Below are 21,203 nucleotides of genomic sequence, written 5' to 3'. Positions count from 1 at the left end.
TGTATAAAGCAAGCAGAGCGTTTTGGGGGATTTATGTCCAAATTCAACCTCAAAAATAATCTTGGACCACAGTTTTTTGCTGGGTTTTTATAATACTATTACAATGCTTAAGTTTTGTTTTAAGACTGACTTGAACCCAACAAGTAGGGTTTATTTGGTGAAATACAATTTCACTTCTGACATAATGTTTCACGCATTGGACATAGTGGAGGTTCAGCAAAAGTAGATTTCGCATTAAGCTTTTAACTCAAGACGCTGTTTTATAATATTAATATACTATATTAACATAGTATTGCTATACTGATATTGGCCTTTGTGGCAATATCAGAAGCTAAAAGCATCAGACTTCGGAGCTACCTAACTTTGATGTAATGGAAGCACTCATGGCTTTGCCTTCATTGGTGGAGAATACTATATTCTTTCACAGAGGAAATCCTAATATGGTGATTTATATTTTTAAAAAAGAATGATATTTCCTGTTGCTCTGAGTCGTGTCCTATTTAAGAGATCCACTTTGGGGCTATCATGCAGCACTGATGAATATGAAATAAAAATATTAAGACAACTGGTATCAGGACTTTATTAAGCTTTTCACTGGATACAAAGAAACATTTTTAAACATTAAGAACACGATCTTATCAAAAAAAATTTCACACTTGCTAAACAGAACTGTAGGCATGTATTTTCTTTACACCACATTTATTAAAGTATCAATGACCAGATCCTAAAAAGAGAAGGCACAGATCTGTCTCCCTCTGGTGAATTTCTAGTGTCCAATGAAGGACATGTCACCAGCTCTGCAAATTCCCATCCTATAGACATGAAGCAAATCAACACAAATGTGTGACAGCAGGGGCCATGAGATGGAAATGTTACATTAAGGGATTTGGATTTTCTTATCACTTACACAAATTTCAAGAGAGGAGGTAGCTATCCAAATATTCTGAAACTCCATCCACATTCGGACTCTGTCAAGGATTCACCATTGGATACAACAGTATTTGAAAACTCTATTTTAGGAATGCCGACATGGTTCTACTCTCTGAAAAGTGTTCTAGAAACTGGCCTTAGATCCCACTGTTCTTACTCTGGGACGTGTTGGGTTTCCTCAGAAAAAGTGCTGGTTGTGATAATCTGCTTTGGCGAGCGCCTCTGTCAGGTGCTGGCTTCATTGTCAGGCGCTACATTCTATCTCCCACCTGCTGCCCGAGTAGACACCGACAGAGCTGTGTTCAGACCTCAGACTCCTCTCTTCCTCAGGCAGTCAAGAGAGTTCCTATGTCAAATTTTCTACAGTTCTGTAGGAGACCAGTTCTAATCTGATAAAAATAATCTGTGGTAAGATGTTAATGAGAAAAGTAAGGGATTAGTTTGTTACCTCTCTGAAAGAAAAAAATAATAAATTTTAAAAGAGATCCTGGTATGGGTTGGAAGGTGCTACTATATATACTCCAGGGTCATTTTAAATGTCTGGGTGTGTTACTGGTTGTCCCAATTATTGAGAAATGTTACTTAAGGGATTAAGGGGGGCAGGTGGAGCGAGACTTGGCTCTCACAACAGGCCAGTGAATGTGGCATTAATCTTATAAAAGTTCTTATCTGATTATTCCTCCTATATTTGAGTGGGTCCTTCATAATGCATTTGTAGGACTTGGCATGGGCCAATATTTTCCTTCATGAAGGGTATTAGGACTATGGATTTTCGTAAAGTATCTTAACACAGGAGTGTAGAAAGAGGTAGGATTTTACCCCCTATAGGTAGGTAGCCCTGATGAAAAAAGTAGAAAGTCAGGATGGATAGGGATGCCAGATTAGAAAAAAATACAAACAAAACCAGTTAAATGTGAATTTCAGATTAACAATGAGTCATTTTTTTGTATAAGTACATCTCATGAAATATTGGGAAAATACTTATACTGAAAATATTCATGTGTATCTGAAATTCGAATTTCACTGGGTGTCCTGTATTCTACCTAGCAACCTTAAATATGGGACAAAAATAATTGAAGATGGAGAAAGAGAGGAAAGAAGATTGATTAATATTCCATACCAAGATCCCAGGCCCGAAGATTACAGAGTTTTGCTTTGAACATGGCCACCTGTGCAGATCCTCAAATTAGTACTTAGTTTTTTATTGCTAAACTGCATATAGGCAGATAGCAAAAATTTAAGAGTGTTGCATCCTGTTTTTTTGCAAAGGGTCTTTACTGACTCTCACAGGGCCAAGGCAGTTCATCTCACTTGAGAAGATCCAATTTTTTAAAAAGTAATGGTTTGGAGAAACAGTTTTTTATGGAAAACTTATCCTTTAAGCAAAATGGGTTCCATATTTGGAAGAACAGCTTTAGGAATGCACTGGTTCTGTTGTTGATGGAAATGAATCTGAATTTAGTTTCTTTGCATGTTAATGAAGTTAATAAATTAATTGATGTTTGAAACTTAAAGAGCATTGGGTGTTCCACAAGCTGGACTATTTGCTTGTGGGAACTCAAATGAGTGCTAAAGCACATTTCTCATGTGATTAAAAAAAAAAGGCCATTTTTAACAAAAATATAATTTCTTTTAAAATTTTAATCCCAAACTGAAACAATAACAAAAATGTCAATGAATTAAGGCTGGTCATAATGTGCCCTTTTTCTTTAGGATAAGTTTGATTTTGTATAAGATACAGTATACTTAATACACACATACCACATACAAGCACATACTTCTGACTCATACAAATACACATTTAGGACTAATACCTACAAAAGAGTACCACAAATGAAATAAAAATTGCACAATTTTCAACTGACTTAATCAACACATTTTACAAATTCTACAGAACATTTTATCGCTGTCATTGGGAAAACAAATAATTTAGAGCATTATTTAAAACTGTATGTAACACAGGAGCCACCAATAAGTTATGGCAAATACAGCATTTACACCATTGTGTCACTGAAATCTAGTTGAAAAAACTAAAGTGCTATAAAATAAAATACTTTTAAAAACCTTGTTTAGCATATCCTGAGGGACACTACGCATTATTTTCTATTAGCAATTCAAAAAGCGAGCACTCTACCTGTGGAGCTCTCATTTGGACTAGCAACCAAAGGTCAGAAGATTGTGTCATTGGATCATTAAAATTGTAGAACTGAAAAAGTCATGAAAACATACATTTCCTGAGACTTCCAAACTTCCAGTCTGGAATCCTAACAGGGGAGATCCTGAATGGGTAACCTTGGCTAAAACATGTTAGAACTCAAAGAACTTAAAACAACATTAAGTGAAGATGCATGTCTGTCTGTTTGTGATTTATATTTAAGTCCATCCTTGATTCTCTAGCTTGAAGTGTAATTGACAGTGTAGTTAGACTATTACTGCTAGGCATTTCTTATTTATGAAGATCTCATTTTTCATTGGTTTTCTAGTGATTTTTCTCCTCTTAAATATTTGAATTATGTTTGTTCCTACTTACGTAGGAGATACTAATTTTAAGAGTTAAAATGACAATAGAATCAGGTTGAGTGATTAGAGTGCAGTTTCAGCTTGAATAATGTGTGAGATGTGCATGTTGTGTGTGTGTGTGTGTGTATGTGTGTGTGTGTGTGAGTACGTGTGTACACACACAGGTGCATACATACCAAATACTTTATGCTCTAATACATTCATTGTTAGGTGGCACTCCATGAAACGTGAGTTTTCCCAGTATGGCTGAAAGTGAATATTGAGGTCATCATATAGAATATCCTAAGGCTTTTAAAAGATGCCTCCTCATTCTCTGCATTCATATGATTGTGTAGTAATAAGGGAGACATAAAGAATAATGGCAGGATATCGAAATATTCGTCCTTCGAAATTACAGACAGGAAAGCAAACCAAAAAATGATACTCTTTGTATATTTTCCCTCATCTCAGCCACTCACTCCTTTGATTTCCTGCTGTAGATTGGGTAAAAGTTGGATTTTGTTTCTGTTTTCTTTGCCTTGCAGGACTTGTGATGGAAAAGTCTTAAGAAATAAGCAAAACAAAAAATGCACCAAGATGTATCTCCTACCATTTGGGGGTCTATTTGTAGCCCTTGTGCTCTAACTCTCTGGAAACTCAATGCCCAGCTAAGACAAAGGAGCTTAGGCTGATGGTAAGCTCTGATTGCATACCACTAGTCCTCACCCCCTACCTCTTTATTTAAGGCCCACAGCCTGCTCCCTAAGTGTGTCCCAGAGCAGGGCCAATGGGCAGAAGACAGCCAAAGGCATTTTCACTCCATTCCCCTTGCAAAGGAATCCCTCCTAGTGAACTCTTCCTCTAGTGGAGGGTGCATGGTTCACTTCTACCTGTTCCCTCCTTTAGAAATTAAGGCAAGTCCATTTACTCCCAGTGCCTGTTACATAGATACTGTACATCCGCATGGACACAAAACATTGGCTTGGAAGTATCTTTTGTCAAACAAGGATTTTATGTGCATATCATTAATAGCAATGAAAAGCTTTCTTTAACTCAGAAACCGGAAAATTAATCTAATGCTTCAGCATGTTTGTTTTTTTCCAGCACCCAAATGACAGATATGACAAAGCTAATTCTAAGCAAACATAAGAAAGAATCTAAGTTCAAGAAAACACAACATATGTACCTCTATATTTTATTCATTTTTCATTTGTATTGAATATGTTGAAAGATCTGTTTTCTCATACATTTATAAGTTAAATCCTTGTGTCATTGCAAGTGTGCTTGGCTAAAGATCCTCCTGAGGGATGAATAATGAATAGTCAGAGAAAACCTCCCCAAAAAACAACTTCACAGGACATAAATTTCAATAAGCTATAGTCCTTTAGAAAGGATTCATATTCAATTGCATATAAAGAGCAGGTGAGAGAGATAGAAAGACAATAAAACTGCAAGGGGGAGGGAAAGCAGAAAGAAAATTATATTTGTAGATAATTAATATCGATTTTTACAAAAATATTTGAACATGATCAGCTACTCTACTTTCAAAATCTCATCAACTCTTTTTCATACATTGTTAAGGGTTTTGGTCCTAAAATTAAATTATTTAATATTACCTAAGTTTTCACTTGAAAAGAAGAATTTCACTGTGCCTGTCCATGACTGTGTATGTTTGTGTGTATTTGTGTCTGTCTGCCTGCACAAGAGTGGGTATATATTGATATATTTTGTCTGTTGAGACATATACACACAATTGGAATGGAGATCATACCTGTTGTGTGTATATGCATGCTACTTTGTCAACCACACACACCTGCACACTTTTCATAAATGTTCTCTTCAGTATAAACAATTTCTCTTCCTTCCCCACAGCTGCTAATAAGCACTATTTTCTCATAGTGAGTATTTATAATCTTTTAATCAACTCTTGATTATTTATAATTTTGATGTATGTAACCTTGGAATTAACTCCCTTACCTAGGACTCAGAGATTAAACCACATGTCATACATCTAAATTAACTGAAAGCTGAGAGCATGCTTTTATTTCTCTATGGCCCCAATTTACAGGGACTGTGTTTTTCCCAGGAAACTATTGAGGTGAGATTATTTCTAAACATGAAGATAAAATAATTCAGAATTGTACAAATTCAGCAAATTTTATAGATTTTTATAAATGCCTCACAATATTCCTGTGAGGCATATTGGTAAGGGCTATCATGCTCTTTTAAGATTGTTTAGAGCTGTCAAGCATCACAAAGACACCAAGGCAGAAGCAGTGCTCAAAGTTGCATTACCATTTTTCTTCCTCATACACCTGGACTATCAAATGGTGGATGGCAGAAACTTTCTGTGAAACTTTGGCCTCTACCTCAAACTTGACCCTGGGGTGGGACACAGAAGTGATTTTCAATAAGTCTGCCCAAATCACATGTATTTAAGAATCTCCTAAAAATGTTTCACCAATCCTGGAGAGCTCACGGTCATAGTTTCAAAAACATTGCTCTAATTCACTCTGCCACCCTTCCATTTTCCTCAACTTCAAGTAAAAAAACTCACATTGAACCTTCTCAGAATATATTCCTCAAAATCTGGGATTTAGAATGACATATTTGGAAATCTCAATTTGTTAGGAAAGCTTGCTCAATCTTTCATTTCTTTCTTTTCTTCTTTTTATTTTTTCAGTCAAGATAATTGTTAGAAGAACTTTTGTAAGAGTTCTTTTCAGAGTTTTCTGATTTTAACAACTCTTGTCATAATTTTTCATTTACTGAGCATTTGTAGGACAATATTAGTTAAGAGATTTCTGAATTAAAATGATATCCATCTCTTCCCCCACCCCCATTTTTCACTATGGAGTTGGCACTAATAGTTCTTCCACAAAAGTTTTTACTCTATATTTATAGCTGCCTTAAATAGAAATACTGTGAAACACTATTGTTTTTATATAACACAAAAATTACTGATTATGGCCACCAATATTACTTATGCAGGGAAACAGATTAGATGCATATTGTTTATGACCCAAAGTTAGTGAGATTGCGGACTACAGAATATTATACCAGGTCCCACAAAACACGTACATTTCAGCACAACAATGTATTGATAATACACGTTATGTTGGGCATTTAATTATTTTTAAGTCCCATACAACAGCTGATTAAAAAGAGCGAGCTAGAGAGGGAGCAGAAAGTTTCATTTAGAGGATACACAGTGTAGGAGCCCTAGGTTGAAATCAGAAACACAATCAAGTAAACACTCATAAGTTACAAAAACTAATTCTGAGAAACGAAATGTACTAGTCTTTTTTTATTCCTAACACTAGAAGTAGGTTTTGCTCATCAAATGGGAAATGAAATATTTATAGTAATGTAGAGTATGATAATAATCACTGAAGAAATGGTTTCCCCCTTTTCCCACCCACTTTCAGCCCTTATTCCCTCAGAGACTCAGTGGAATAGGAAGATCAGAGTGTTTATAGATAATATGCCTAATACAGTGAGTTTTCTCTATCTTATTCACTGGCACTCCATATGGTACTATCAAGTGTTGGCTTCCCCTTCATCAAAGACATAGTTGAGCTTTATGACAGTGCTGATGAAATCACCAAGTTCTACGAAATCGGCAGTGACAATATTGATGCCACTCTCTCCTGGCTTCTGTGTGCGGACCCACTGCATCATGGCAGGAAGAGCTCTGAGAAAGGAAAGAAAAAAGAGAAGTCACAGAAGGAAAGATATTATTTTTCGAGCTCACGATTCCCAGGACTTCCTTTAGTTTTTTAACTTATTAAAATAAATGCCCCAATTACAGACACAGAATGGAGAAAAAAGCTAAATGGACAATGGCAAATTCTTAACCTCTGAAGTGACTCTGCAGGAGAAATACAGCCATCGCTGGAATCCACGAGGGATTGTTTCCAGGAATCCCCACAGATACCAAAGTCTGTGGATGCTCAAGTGTCTTATATAAAATGAAGTAGTAAAGTCATCCTTTCTCATCCGCGGTTTCTGCATCCGTGAATTCAACCAACCCGGGATCAATTTTATGCATACGGAACCCTAGGATATGGAAGGATGGCTTGGCTATATTCACTACCTTGGTCCACATTGGACTCCATCTTTGGAGATCTCAGATGCCATGAGAATTTATAGAGAAGCTTCTCCACTAAGGAAACAACATTCTTGCACTCATATTCTAGTTTGGTATAGTGTGATTGCAAATCCTGCAAAGCTATGGGGCAGTGAGGTCAGAGATGCATACATGCACTTAGCAAACATTTATTATGAACCCACTATTTTCAGCAAATATGCTGGATATTGTAAATAGATTTAAGGGCAAAACTCCCTGCATTTGACAAGTGCATGGTTTGGTGGTGGGCAGGTGGACAAGGAAGAAAATTTTAATACTGTATAGCACAATCAATCCTCATCCTTTAACCATATTTACTGATCACCTCTTCTGTTCCAGACACCCTTGAAGGCACTTGGAAAACTTGAGTGAACAAAGCAGATACAAATATCCACCTGTGTGGAGCTTACAGTCTAATAAGGAAAGACAAACGATGACTAATAATCATAAATTAATTATATCATTTGATAGGAAGGAATAAGTGCTATTAAAACGCAGCAAAAAAGGAGGATTTGGAGTGCATAGACAGAGAGGTGTGGAGCAGATCGCAACTTAAAATAGGTGCTTACGCAGGTCCATTGACAAGAGGACATTTGTGCGAGGGTTTGAAGGAGACAAGGGAGTTGTCATGTAGAAAGCTAGGGAAAGCGTTTCAGTTCCTGCCATGGCCCTGAAATGGTAGCATGCCTAAATGTGGCAAAAGAAAGAAGAAAGTATTAAAAGATGAAGTTAGAGAAATAATAAGGAAAGGGAGGCAGATGCTGTAGAGCACTGTAGGCTATTATAAGGGTTTTGAGGTTTACTCTGAGCGAAATGGGGAGTCTTTGGAGGATCTTGAGCAGAAGAGTGTTATGATCTGACTTAATTATAAGAGATGATTCATTACCATGACAGCATAGTGGAGAGTCACCTAGCCTAGCTTGCAAAGTTGGGAAAAACTTTTCAGAAGAGTGCTCCCTGAATGTTGAGGGATTAGGAAGATTTAGCTGGGTAAAGGTGGGAACAGGGTGATGCAGTGCATTTTCAGACAGAAGAAATAGCATTCCTTCATTCATTGACAGGAATAGGGCGTGCTTAGGAGTAGGGCGTGCAGACAGATCCAGGAGATGTTAGGAAAGATGCAATATCCTATGACAGCATATTGAAGAGAAACCACTATGACCTAAGGGAGCAGGAAGGGAGGTTGACATGAAAAAGGGATAAATGAACTGAGGTCTGAGAGATGGTAGTGCAATAACAATGAAAGAGTGAGGAAATACATGTGGACATTAATTTCCTGGATGATATGGAGGGAGAGAGAGAAGTGAGTGGGTAGAGAGACAATGATGAAATTAAGAATCTCAGAGAAGTTACAAAATTTAAGGAAGTCTTAAAAATGTTGGAGAAATAAGAAGGAACCGGATGATAGAGGGCTTTCAGAAATGTAGACCAACTGAAAGCTGTTAACCAGGGAAATAATATGCTTAGACTTTTGATTCAGAGAGAGTGGTCTGCCTTCATTGTGAACAAATGAATGGAAGAAAGCAAGACTGGGATCAGGGCTAACAATTAGGGAGCTGTGGAAGGAAGCCAGACCAGAGATAATGGTAGCTTACATCTCAGTGGCCACAATAGATATATTTGAAAGGAACTGAGGAGATAAAATGACAACATTTGACTGGTGTGGGATTGGATGTAGATGGAGAGGGAGAAAGAAGCCATGATGATGCCTAGATTTCTAGCGGTATTCTGGCAGGTGAGCATCATTCGCTAATCTTGGAAAGACAGCACTGAAGGCTTTCCAGTGGATGTGCTAAGTTCAATCTGAGACATGTTGACTTTGAGGTGACTTTGGGACATATGAGTTGAGATCTTAATTCACAGTTAAGTACAGTTCTGATATTCAGGACATAGAGCTGGTCAAGAGTCATCACATAGAAAGAATAGTTAGAGCTATGAGAGTGGATAAAATGACCTGGGAAGATAGTATAAAGAAGGACGAGAAGAGAGAATTTGAAAATCAACAACATGGGCAGAAAAGTTGATTCAATTAAAAAAAGAGAGAAGTAGGCATAGAAGATGAAAATTAGGAGCAGGTAGTGTCATGCAAATAAAGGAGAAAAGAAATCCATGCTTCTTTTGGTTTGTGAGGTTGAAGCATAGAATGTAATATGTGTGTCTTTCTCCAGACCTCAGAAAGTGTATCTAGTCAAACTTGACCCATCCAGGCAAAACTGAATCAACTGCCTTGGACTACATTCATCCTGTGGGTAATACCTTAAAAATTCAGATCCACATTTTTCAGCATACAGATAGAGGAGGATACAAGTGCTTCTAAAAGAGCATAACATTGATTTAAAAGGTCCATTACCAAAAATAAATAAATAAATAAAAGGTCCATTGCCTTCAGAAAATAGACTGGCAGGTGGAGAAATTTGGTCTTCACAACAACAGCTTCAGAAGAGAATTCTATCTTGAAATGAAAAATCTGGATCCCTAGAGCACAGACTCAAGTGTATTCAAGTTCGTTAGAAAGACAGATGCCGTGGCAATGTGTGTGCAGCCACTTGGGTTTGAATTCCATTACTTTCTCTTCTGCACTTGCTAGGGCAGATGGTTATATCTCTGTTGTGAATATAGTATCACCTTGGCATTTTAGAAAAAGCAGACACTCTTTGGAAAAAGTATCAGAATGAGTGCATTTCCTGGGAAGAATAGTTCTCTAGCAGATATACTCACTTTGAGACGTGAGAGGTGGGATAGAGAAGCGTGATGCTGATGTATTAAGTTTAACCAAGTAGCTGGCTTACCAGATCCCTAGGGTACTAGGTTTTGGGAGGCTCCTGAGCAACAGAACCCCCATTTTAGAACCATGACCATCACAGAAAGAGATACTCAGATGCCCACTACTGCTCTAAGACTGAAATTCCTGGGCCTGTATTTAGAACAACTAATCGTTATCCCCATGGAGCTATGTTAGGAGAATATGAGTGCCCTTCTCTGTTTCTCTATAAAATAGATTGCTTTGAGAATTGATGAAATATCATCTTGGAATAGCTTTTAGGCCTCAGGTGAAATAGGAGTTTTACATTTAAATGCTGTTTCTCTGAGTCATGGGAATATTTTTCTTTTTCTGTTCACATATAGTTTTGTAAAGTCAGTATGATACCAAAGACAAAACAAGCAATAACACCAAGTTGAATATGAAATACTCAGACAGACTTAAGTAGAATTATGTTAAACAAAAGACTCAGTATACTGGATTAAAACTAGCAAATGCTACTGAAGTTATGATGATTATTTAGAGTGGCATTTCTTAAACTTTTAAAATTATTCCCCCCTTATGGAGCCTTTTAAAATATTTTTCCCTCCTCACCCTCCTTCTCAATAAAATTTTAATACCACAGATAGACTCTAAATATGCTTATAAGTTGTTTGTGTATACCTGTGCTTTTTACGTAAAAAGAGTAAATTTTTTATTTGCCCTCCTGAGAATCAATTTTTATATTAGGTAATTAGAGTAAATTGAAAAGCCTACTCTGGTGGTAATAAAATATTGTCTCAGTGTAATAATTTTCATGGTATAAGACAAACTGGTTAACAAAGACCTACTGTATAGCGCAGGGAGCTCTACTCAATATTCTGTAATGACCTATATGGGAAAAGAATCTAAAATTGAGTGGATATATGTACACGTATAACTGAATCACTTTTCTGTACACCTGAAACTAGCACAACATTGTTAATCAACCATACTCCAATATAAATTTTTTTTTAATTTTTAAAAAATTAAAAAGAAAAACTGGTTTAACTTTAATTTTAAAAAATCACTCATTCAACAAAGATATACTGTATCTGTGGAAGACAGCGTTCTAGGTGTAGCTCCCTAGAGCCATTTTGGGGTTCAGACCTTCCTCACCTCTCTCCAAGAAACGTTGCCACAGCCCTGCCACCAAATTGCTTTTTCGTGCCTTTTCTACACTACAGTCACAACACTCTTTCTCTCAACCAAATGCATTATTCTTCTACATGAACACTGCAAAGTCTTCTGTCACCTACAAGATCCATAGGCTCTTGATCAGTATATATGAGTCCCTCCATCCTCCCTCACGCATCCACCACACACACCTCTCTTCAGCTGCATTTGTTGCTACTTCCTACATGCTCATTTTTTCTCTAGTAATACTGAAATGCTTATGTTTTCTCCCAAACATCATACCCTGTGGTTTCATGCCTCTTTTTTTTTTTTTTTCAGGGCTTCTATCTATATGAAATACCATTCCTTCTTTCAGTACCCTTCTTGGTCTAATTTCTGCTTGCCCTTCAAGACTTGGCCCAGGCAGCATCTCCATCCCTCAAGTCCAAATCTGGGTGAAGAACTCTTTTCTTGATGCTTTATCCCCATAAGCACAGTTCTGTAACTACACACTGCACATGGCGTTCAGATTTTCCACTTCCATGCCTATTTCTATCAACACCTGCACACTTTTCAAAAAACAAAAATCATATCATAGTCATCAAAATATCCCCTGTACTTGCCACAATCCCTGGGACCCAAAAGGAAAATAGCACATTTATTGAACTCAAATGTTACCTAGAAATCCTGGTCTCAGCTGTCTCAAAGTCTAACAAGAAAAATGGATGTGAACCAACCATGACAATACCATATGGCACAACAGACATGGGCATAGGATCCTGTGGGAGCATATAGGTAAAATAATTTATTTCACTTGGGAGAAATTATGGAGAAATTTAAGGAGCATGTCACAAAATAGGTGACATATGAGCTTGGTCAAGACTTTTTAGATAAAGAAGAAGAAAGCATTTCAAGAAAAGGGAACAGCACATCCAATAGAATATGGGCTGTATGGTAGATCTCCAGAACTTATCTCTCATAACAGAAACTTTGTACACGTTAATCATCACCTCCCCATTTCTCCCTCTCTCCAGCACCTGTGAACACCATTCTCTGCTTCTACGAGTTTGACAGTTTTTGATTACACATATAACTGAGATCACATAGTATTTATATTTCTCTGTCTGGCTTATTTCACTTAGCATAATGCCCTCCTAACAAAACTGTACTGTATGCTAAGATTTGCTAAGAGGGTAGATCCTATGTTAAGTGCTCTTACCACACACACGCATAAAAAAATAATAAAGGGGTCAGGAGGAAACTTTGGGAGGTGATGGATATATTTATAGCCTTGATGGTGATGGTTTCATGGGTATATACCTATCTCCAAACTCATCGAGTTGTATACATTAAAAATGTACAGCATTTTATATGTCAGACCTCAATGAAGTATTTTTTTAAGAAAAGCATATGGGCATGAAAGAGAGGACATGATTAGGAAAGACAAGGTGACCAGAGAGTAGGCGCCATGGAGGTGTGGGGACACTAGGGGGACTGACTGGAATAGGGGAGGAACAGGAATGTGTTGGGCCAGATGGTTAACGCCTCCTTTGACAACCTGTGAAGTCAGAGCTTCCCTTTATATGCAGTTAGGTTTGCTGTTGATTTCGTCTAGAGAAGAGTTCTTTGATTTTCCTATGCAATGAAGAATCTAATATTAATTCCATACAAAGTCTATCATCTAATGGCACTGAAACTTGTATTCTCTTCACTTATAAATGAAGAGCTTAGGAAGTTCCCTTTGGAAGTTCTCAGATTGCTACGAGATCCTAAAAAGCCCTCATTTGCTCATTCATTCATTCATTTTTTCATATTAGTTCCACGTTTATAACCAAAAAGTTGCTAGCAGAAATTTGAAGAGCATTCACTAATATTATGAAGGAAAATATTTCTTAGTGAAATTATGTAGTCTGAAGAGATTACTAAATTCTCTTTGAATTTGTATATTAATATTTTAGTATCTATTTATGGAATAATCTCCTTTGGTCTCCTATAATCACATAGAAAGATGTGACTAAATAGATACTGCAATGTTGTCTTTTAAATGCCCCTCTTTTTCTTAATCTCTCCTTTTCATTAGATGATGGATTTACAGTGTGGATTTAGACTGTTTATTCGCAAGACCTCACTGACTACCAGGAGAATCATTTCAAGATAAAGAAAAATTTAAATAAAATCCTAGCACTAGTGTCAAATCTGGAGCCAGACTGTTTCTGCTCAAGTCTCAGCACTGGCATTAATTTTGAGCAAGTTAGTTAACACTCTAAGCCTCAGTTTTATCATCTATTACATTAGCATATTAATGAGGATTAAAGTGCTTAGATGAGTGCCTGGCTCTCTGTGAGTGGTAATGTATTGAATATCCACTGAGTGACAGCCCAGGCAATGCCCTGCTCCAGAGTCTCAAAGAAGGAAGGCAGCAGGGAATTCTGAGGGCAACACCCAGCCATAATACAGTTGTGATATAAAAATGAGCCTGCGGGATTTCTTTCCAACCTTCACAATTTCCTATCAATGATAGAAAGTGGGTGGGGGGGATGTCCTTGTGTATAAGGGCAAGACTGGCAATGAAGCTTTAGGGAAGTATCCTTGGAAGGGTTTTTTTGGGGGGGCACATAATTGGGGCAAACGTCCAAATATGCTTTTCCCATCATAGATTCTAACTTAAGTTAGCAAAAGACCAGGTCCAGAACCAAAATTTGGTACATGAAACCTAAAAGCCCTTCTCCAGAATATGGAGCTCTCCTGAGGAAAGGCATCTTCAAACAGTTTGCAGGCTTCTTGGAGAAGAAACAGGCAAGTCTACAGGAATCAGAAAACCTTCCTCCAAGGAAGCAACAGGAGAGCAGCGATGTGGGAGCCAGGTCTTCTGATGTTCTAGCTTTGAGAAACAATTTTGAAAAGATTTAAAGGAAAAGATTTAGGAATTGGAAGTGCTGAGTTCAGTAACCCTCAGTGTGTTGACCCTGACTTATTAATTCATGTCAGTCTCCTACTTAGGATGCTTCAATCACCCCTCACTGCTTTTAGCATGAAGATAAAAATTCTTAACTGGTCTATAGGCTCTGAACAGCAGCTACTAGCTGCTCCTCCAGTTTCATCTCTGGTCCCTCTCTCCCTCACTGAATTCTAGCCACATCCACAGTCTTACTCATCTTGACCAACCTAATTTTCCTCAGGGAACATTGTAAGGGCTGTTGTTTGTTCACTTTTTTTTTTTCCCTTCACCAAGAATACCTCATCTTCCCTGCCCCTTCACTTGACCAACTCACTCACTTTTCTTTCAGGTGATAGTTTAAATGTCACTTCTTCAAAACACTAGTCAGAATTGTAATTATATTTACATGTTTGATCAACACCTGCCCCCTATCTAGACAGCAGTGGCTTTGAGGACAAAGACTGTCTGTTTTCTCATTGTTGGAGCCCAAAGGCTCAGCATAGCACTTGGCATAGACTGAGTACTCAATAAATTTGTATTGAATGAATAGATTTTATTTTTAGAAACAAAAGGTTGAGTTTTAGAATAAAAGTGCATGCAGTAACATAATTCATGGAAAGACTGCTCAGTTTTCCTCACCGTGGCTATTGCCAGATTTTAGTTTGTGAATTCACTGCTATTTTGCTAAACAAAAGTTTTTTAAAAATTAACTTGAAGGATTTTAACTTTTCTGTACTTGGCAGGTCTTACTGGCAAATTTCCAAATTGAACAGTCAATTTGCAAAATGCCTTTCCTGCATTATACGTAAAGTGTCCTGAGAGTCTGTGTTAATAACGACAATAGTAGTCATCATCTCTCTAAGAATAAAGTTTATTAGCATTAAACTTAATTAAACAGATTTCTTTATTTACTATCAATTTATTGTTAATTATAATTACCTATCATTTAATTAGAATTAAATTTATTAGGAACCCATGTCAAATTCATATTCAAGTGTGTGTGTATACCTAATACTTTTACAAAAAATGCATTTTATACATGCTACTTCTCTAAATTCTCTAAACTGTTGTATTTTGTGGTTATGAAGGAACAATGTGGATAATAAAACACTTGAATCTTTCAGTGAATTTTATTTGAATATATTTAATTTTCAATGAAATGTTTCTTTTGTTGAACGAAATAGAATCTTTAAATTAAATTAATTTTTACAGAACTCTCTGATGCCCTTGGAAATAAAGATTACAATGAAATGTCAGAGCCTTGTTACTGCCTTTCTTAAACCCAGCCTCTCCTGAGAAATGGAGGCTTCATTGGTCTGCAAAATTTAAAATAACGATCACAGGTCTTTCTTCCCTTGGGCAACTGAGTCACTCAGGACCAACTAATTCAACTCAAGTCTGACATATTTAAAATGTGATTTCCTGTCAATCTAGCCATTTCTGAAGGCTTAGAAATTTCACTTGAAAATGTAAAGGAGAGAAAGATGAAACAAAAAGAAACTCCCAAAAGGTTGGCATTTCATGCACTGAATCATACAGTGATTGATAAAAGGCAGGGCCTTTGCATCTGTAGTTTTAAACCCCAGAAAGGGCTTCAGAATAACTTCAGGTAGACAGATGGATGTATCTCAGAGATTGTAACTTGCATGAAGACAAGGCTTAGCATTTTTTGCTAAACCTGTTTCTGTTTAGAAAGGAGCATATCTGATTTATGCCTGATAAAAATAACTCATTTTTGGAAAAAAAACCTTTTTCCCCTGATATTGCATTCAGAGAAAGAATGAAGTCATGTGAATGATCTGCAAAAAAAATGCCCTAAAATCAACTCTAGAGATTTTAGAGGACTTAGGCTTTCTTGAATAAGAGACTAAAGTCCTCCCAAGTCTTCCTATGACAAGCACTATGTACTTTCAGAACTAAATCCCCACAACTATTTAGGTGTAAAACAGAAAATAATGGAAGTTACAACTAAACATATAGCTGGTTTGAATTTATCCCTCTGTGGCCACGAAAGGAAGAAATCCCTCTCTCCTTAACCTTCCCAGATTCTCTGCTCAAATCAAGTTCAAACTCCAACTGCAGCTTGATAAAGACATCTGTTCAATGCATATTTATAAAGCACCTCTTATGTGCTACATATTATTCTGTGTGCTGAGGATGCCAGGGTGCTCAGAAAGAGACCCAACCCTTGCCCTCTTGGTGTATACCTTCTAGTTGGGGAGAGAGAGATTTATTAAAAACAAACAACAAGCACCATTTATTGAAGAGGCTGTCTTTTCTCCATTGTATATTCTTGCCTCCTTTATCAAAGATAAGGTGACCATAGGTGCATGGGTTTATTTCTGGGCTTTCTATCCTGTTCCATTGATCTATATTTCTGTTTTTGTACCAGTACCATACTGTCTTGATTACTGTAGCTTTGTAGTATAGTCTGAATTCAGGGAGTCTGATTCCTCCAGCTCCGTTTTTCTTTCTCAAGATTGCTTTGGCTATTCAGGGTCTTTTGTGTTTCCATACAAATACCCTGAGAAAACCATAATTCAAAAAGAGTCATGTACCACAATGTTCATTGCAGTACTATTTACAATAGCCAGAACATGGAAGCACCCTAAGTGTCCATTGACAGATGTATGGATAAAGAAGACATGGCACAGTATACAATGGAATATTACTCAGCCATAAAAAGAAACAAAATTGAGTTATTTGTAGTGAGGTGGATGGACTTAGAGTCTGTCATACAGAGTGAAGTAAGTCAGAAAGAGAAAAACAAATATCGTATGCTAACACATATAAATGGGATCTTAAAAAAAAATGGTTCTGAAGAACATAGGGGCAGGACAGGAATAAAGATGCAGACATAGAGAATGGACTTGAGGACACGGGGAGGGGGAAGGGTAAGCTGGGACAAAGTGAGAGAGTGGGATTGACATATATACACTACCAAATATAAAATAGATAGCTAGTGGGAAGCAGCCACATAGCACAGGGAGATCAGCTCAGTGCTTTGTGACCACCTAGCGAGGTGGGATAGGGAGGGTCGGGGGGAGACGCAAGAGGGAGAGGATATGGGGACATATGTATACATATAGTTGATTCACTTTGTTATAAAGCAGAAACTAACACACCATTGTAAAGCAATTATACTCCAATAAAGATGTTAGAAAAAAAATAAAGACTATGTAAAGTAAAAACAAAAACAAAAAAATGAACAAACAAAAACTGTCAAGTCAACTGGATTGGTGTTGAGAGAAATTTCAGTTCTGGTCCTGACTATAGTAATGTCTTTTATTGTGTTTTAAAATCTTGCATAAATTATATTAACCCCGTGAGTCCCAATTTTTCCTATTTGGAAAATTAGGTGTGACAACACTTGGGGTAGACACCTCCGCACAAGGTGATGACCTCTATGTGGGTACTATTCAGATGTAAGGTCGGGGTTGCTCATAACACCTCGGCCACAGCCATGAGGGCTGACATGCTCCGGGGGCCACGAGATAAGGACACAAGAGCCACTGTCACACCAGGAATATCGGGGGACTGACTGACCCTCGCCTTCACCCTAACTATCCTAGCCGCCTTCAGTTTTCAAAGGGACAGATTCCAAGTTCTCAAGAAGACATGGGAACAATCCCACCTCCCTCTCATGCCTGGAAGTTTGTTAGTTTAGTTTAGCTTTGTGTTTGTTTGACAAAAAGTAATGCAGTCACATCAAAGCAAAAGACGCCATCTGTTTCCTTTGATGATGGCAAAAGTAGCCCTTTTTATTGTGGCAAGGAAGAAAACCGTCAAAAATCCATTTTCAATTAAAATAAGATCATATAAACTGCAAGAAGAATGGTGTTTAGAGTTCATAAGATGTGCTGTGTCCTCAGGCCCATCACTCCCTTCAGCCCCTGTTTCAGAATAAGCCATAAACCCTGCCAGGAGACAGAATATGAGCACAGCCAGCCCTCGATGGGGCCTCTGCACTATTCTGTCTGCTGATTTTCTAAGGGAGAGAAGGAAGAAAGAAAGCTTCGTACATTCTAAACAAAGAGACCCTTCAGTGTATTAATAAGATTTAGACTGCCAATGAGGCAGACAGCGGGCTTTCTTTCAAGGGTAGAGTCTCAATATGATGAACACATCTGTGTGGGATCAAGTGTTCTCACCTCACAGTCTCTTCCTCAGTACCAAATAGCGGCTCACTCAGAACAAATGCTCCGGGAATCTGGGGACTCAAAGCTCAGAAGCAATTTACTTTACTCAAAGCATACAGTTTCTATCTGCTGGCACCTGCCTGTCCTTTCTCCTCTTTGGAAAGATTTCCATTTGCAGAGAAAGAGCTGCTGCTCACCTGTGCAGAAAAGAAGTTTTAACATTTCTGGTTTTACCTGGAACAAACATGTCAAGGACTATCTAGGTTTATCCCTTCACTCTCAATTGTTCCTGACTTGGGGATCCTGGATCTCGGGATAGCAGAGGTAATAATGTTGAAAGTCACAAAAGAAATCAGTCACCCATGAACTGTGGTCACACAGTTTAACTGAAATGCTGCTCTTCTTAACAATGGGCAGAATCATTTTATCAGTTCAGGTTTAGTATTGACCATCTGCTGCTTATTTGAAATTCTAGTGGAAATCTGCATGCTTTTAATTTTAACGATGGAGAGATAAATTATTACCTATAAAATATACATGTATTAAGAGAAGATGGTCTCTGTGAGGAAAAATGGTGTAAGAGATTCTTTGTTTAAACTGAATTATAGTTTCTGTACAATATTATATAAGTTACAGGTGTACAATAAAGTGATTCAGAGTTTTTAAAGCTTATACTATACTTACAGTTATTATAAAGTATTGGTTACATTCCCTGTGTTGTACTATATATCCTTGTACTTATTTTATACACAGTAGTTTGTACCTCTTACTCCCCTACCCCTATATTTCCCCTCTCCCCTTACCTCTCCCCACTGGTAACCACTAGTTTGTTCTCTATATCTGTGAATCTGCTTCTTTTTTGTTTTATTCACTAGTTTGTCAAATTTTTTAGGTTCCACGTGTAAGTGAAATCATACAGTATTTGTCTTTCTCTGTCTGACTTATCTCACTTAGCACAATACTCTCCAAGTCCATCCATGTTGTTGCAAATGGCAAAAATTTCATTTTTTTTTATGGCTTAGTAGTATTCCATTGTGTATATACCACATCTTCTTTATCCATCCATCTGTAGAGATTCTTGATGGTGAAATCCTGGGAACTATTTGTCCCCATCATGTTCATATATTCTCTCTCACTTTCAATAGATTTTATTGAGTACTAATCATGTAGCAATTGTTGGGGTAGGTACAGGGATGAGTCAGACATGGCCCTTGCCTTAATTATAGGGCTAATTCTGGAAATACTTGAATTGTTACAAATAGAAATTGTTTAATTGCTCTGAATAGAGTTGCATGAAAACATTTGACAGTGATGTCCATGAAGCCTCTTTTGGCCTCATGAACTAACTGCTGGCCTCTTTCTTGGCACACATTCCAATTCCAAATGGAAATATTCCATGGAATGTTATATATTTATGAGGCTAAATAAAGACTACTCTCTAAGTACTCATAAGTTAAGTGAGTATTTATTGAGTTTTAATGGACTGCCTACAATTGATACAGGGGCACTAGAAAGAATAAGAGCTTTAGAATTAGACAGAGCCTTATTTGAGTTATTAGTAATGTGTGACTTTGGGGAAAGTTGTTTTTCTCTGTAAAATGGGGATAATAATGATATGTAAATCCTAGGGTTTCTGCAAGACTAAAAACAATACAAGATGGATAGGTGGTGTAACATAGAGGTTAAGAAAGAGGACTTTGCAGCAGACTGAGTTCAAATCCTGGCAGCACTCTCACTAATACTCATGTAACTTTAGGCAAGTCACTTAAACTTTTCGAGCTTCAGTTTCCTCACTTGTGAAAGAGAATAAAAAGAGTGAATTAATGTGGAGATTAAATGAAATAGCATGCATAAAATTTTAACATAATACTTGAGTGGTGATAACTCAATAAATGATAGCTGTTACTCCATTCTTAGTGTTCATGCTTGAAGTTCCTAGTACATAGTAGACAGTAAATAAATGTTAGCTACCTTCATTTTTCCTACTTTCAGATTACTTGAAGGCAAGTAACTCTATGAAAAAGTTACTCTCTATATTGATGTGTAGTGCCTGCTGTGAAGAGCTGACCAGATTTTCCCTTCCAGATTGAGAGCACTCATCTCAATGAGTGCTAGGAATGTTGTTGGCTGTCAGCTGTCAGCTGAGTTTCTGTCTGAGAATTGCCCTCAGCTAAAGAGTTAGTCACACCACTCAAGGTCACACACCCTCTCTGGGGACAACCTGCATTCAATGACTGATCTTTGGGAAGGAGTGTATACAGGCACTTGCCTCAAGGTGGGACAACTCGGAAGGTTCATCCCAGCTCCAGAGCTTCCTATAGGCTTGGCTAAGACCTTTGTTGTGACTGCATCACAGCCGACTCCTCCCTCTACTCAATCCTGTTCCTGTCACTCTCCCATAGGCGTGGATCCCAAGTGAACTCTGGAATAAAACTGCCCATAAATCTCAGAGCCTTAGAGTCTATTTCTTGGGAAACCCAACCTACAAGTGTTCAATTTAGATGGCAAGAAATTCTGTGATCAGTGGACTTTCACCCAAGTAGGAATCAAGGGTAGCCTTTCGTAACCTTAATGAGATAGAGAAATTAAAACTACATTTCCATTTCTTAAATGCAAACGGGGTAGGTCCTATGGTGGTTTGAGGGTTGTTTTTCAAGAGGGAGAGTGGGAGAA

General features: G+C 37.5%; 1 protein-coding gene across 1 annotated transcript in view; it reads right to left on the bottom strand.

The window, feature by feature from the left end:
* Positions 1 to 558: 558 nt before the first annotated feature.
* The window catches only part of PLCXD3 (phosphatidylinositol specific phospholipase C X domain containing 3), a 192,305-nt gene continuing 171,660 nt past the window's right edge, over positions 559 to 21,203 (bottom strand). Inside the window, exon 3 of the mRNA XM_004265962.4 lies at positions 559 to 7,123. Coding sequence (XP_004266010.1) covers positions 6,970 to 7,123 — 154 coding nt within the window. The 3' untranslated portion in view covers positions 559 to 6,969. The remainder of the gene's footprint in view (positions 7,124 to 21,203) is intronic.

Source organism: Orcinus orca, chromosome 3 (assembly GCF_937001465.1).
Source record: "Orcinus orca chromosome 3, mOrcOrc1.1, whole genome shotgun sequence".
Lineage (NCBI taxonomy): Eukaryota > Metazoa > Chordata > Mammalia > Artiodactyla > Delphinidae > Orcinus > Orcinus orca.
Note: the sequence above shows the minus strand (reverse complement) of the source record. Positions and strands in the feature narration are given on the sequence as shown.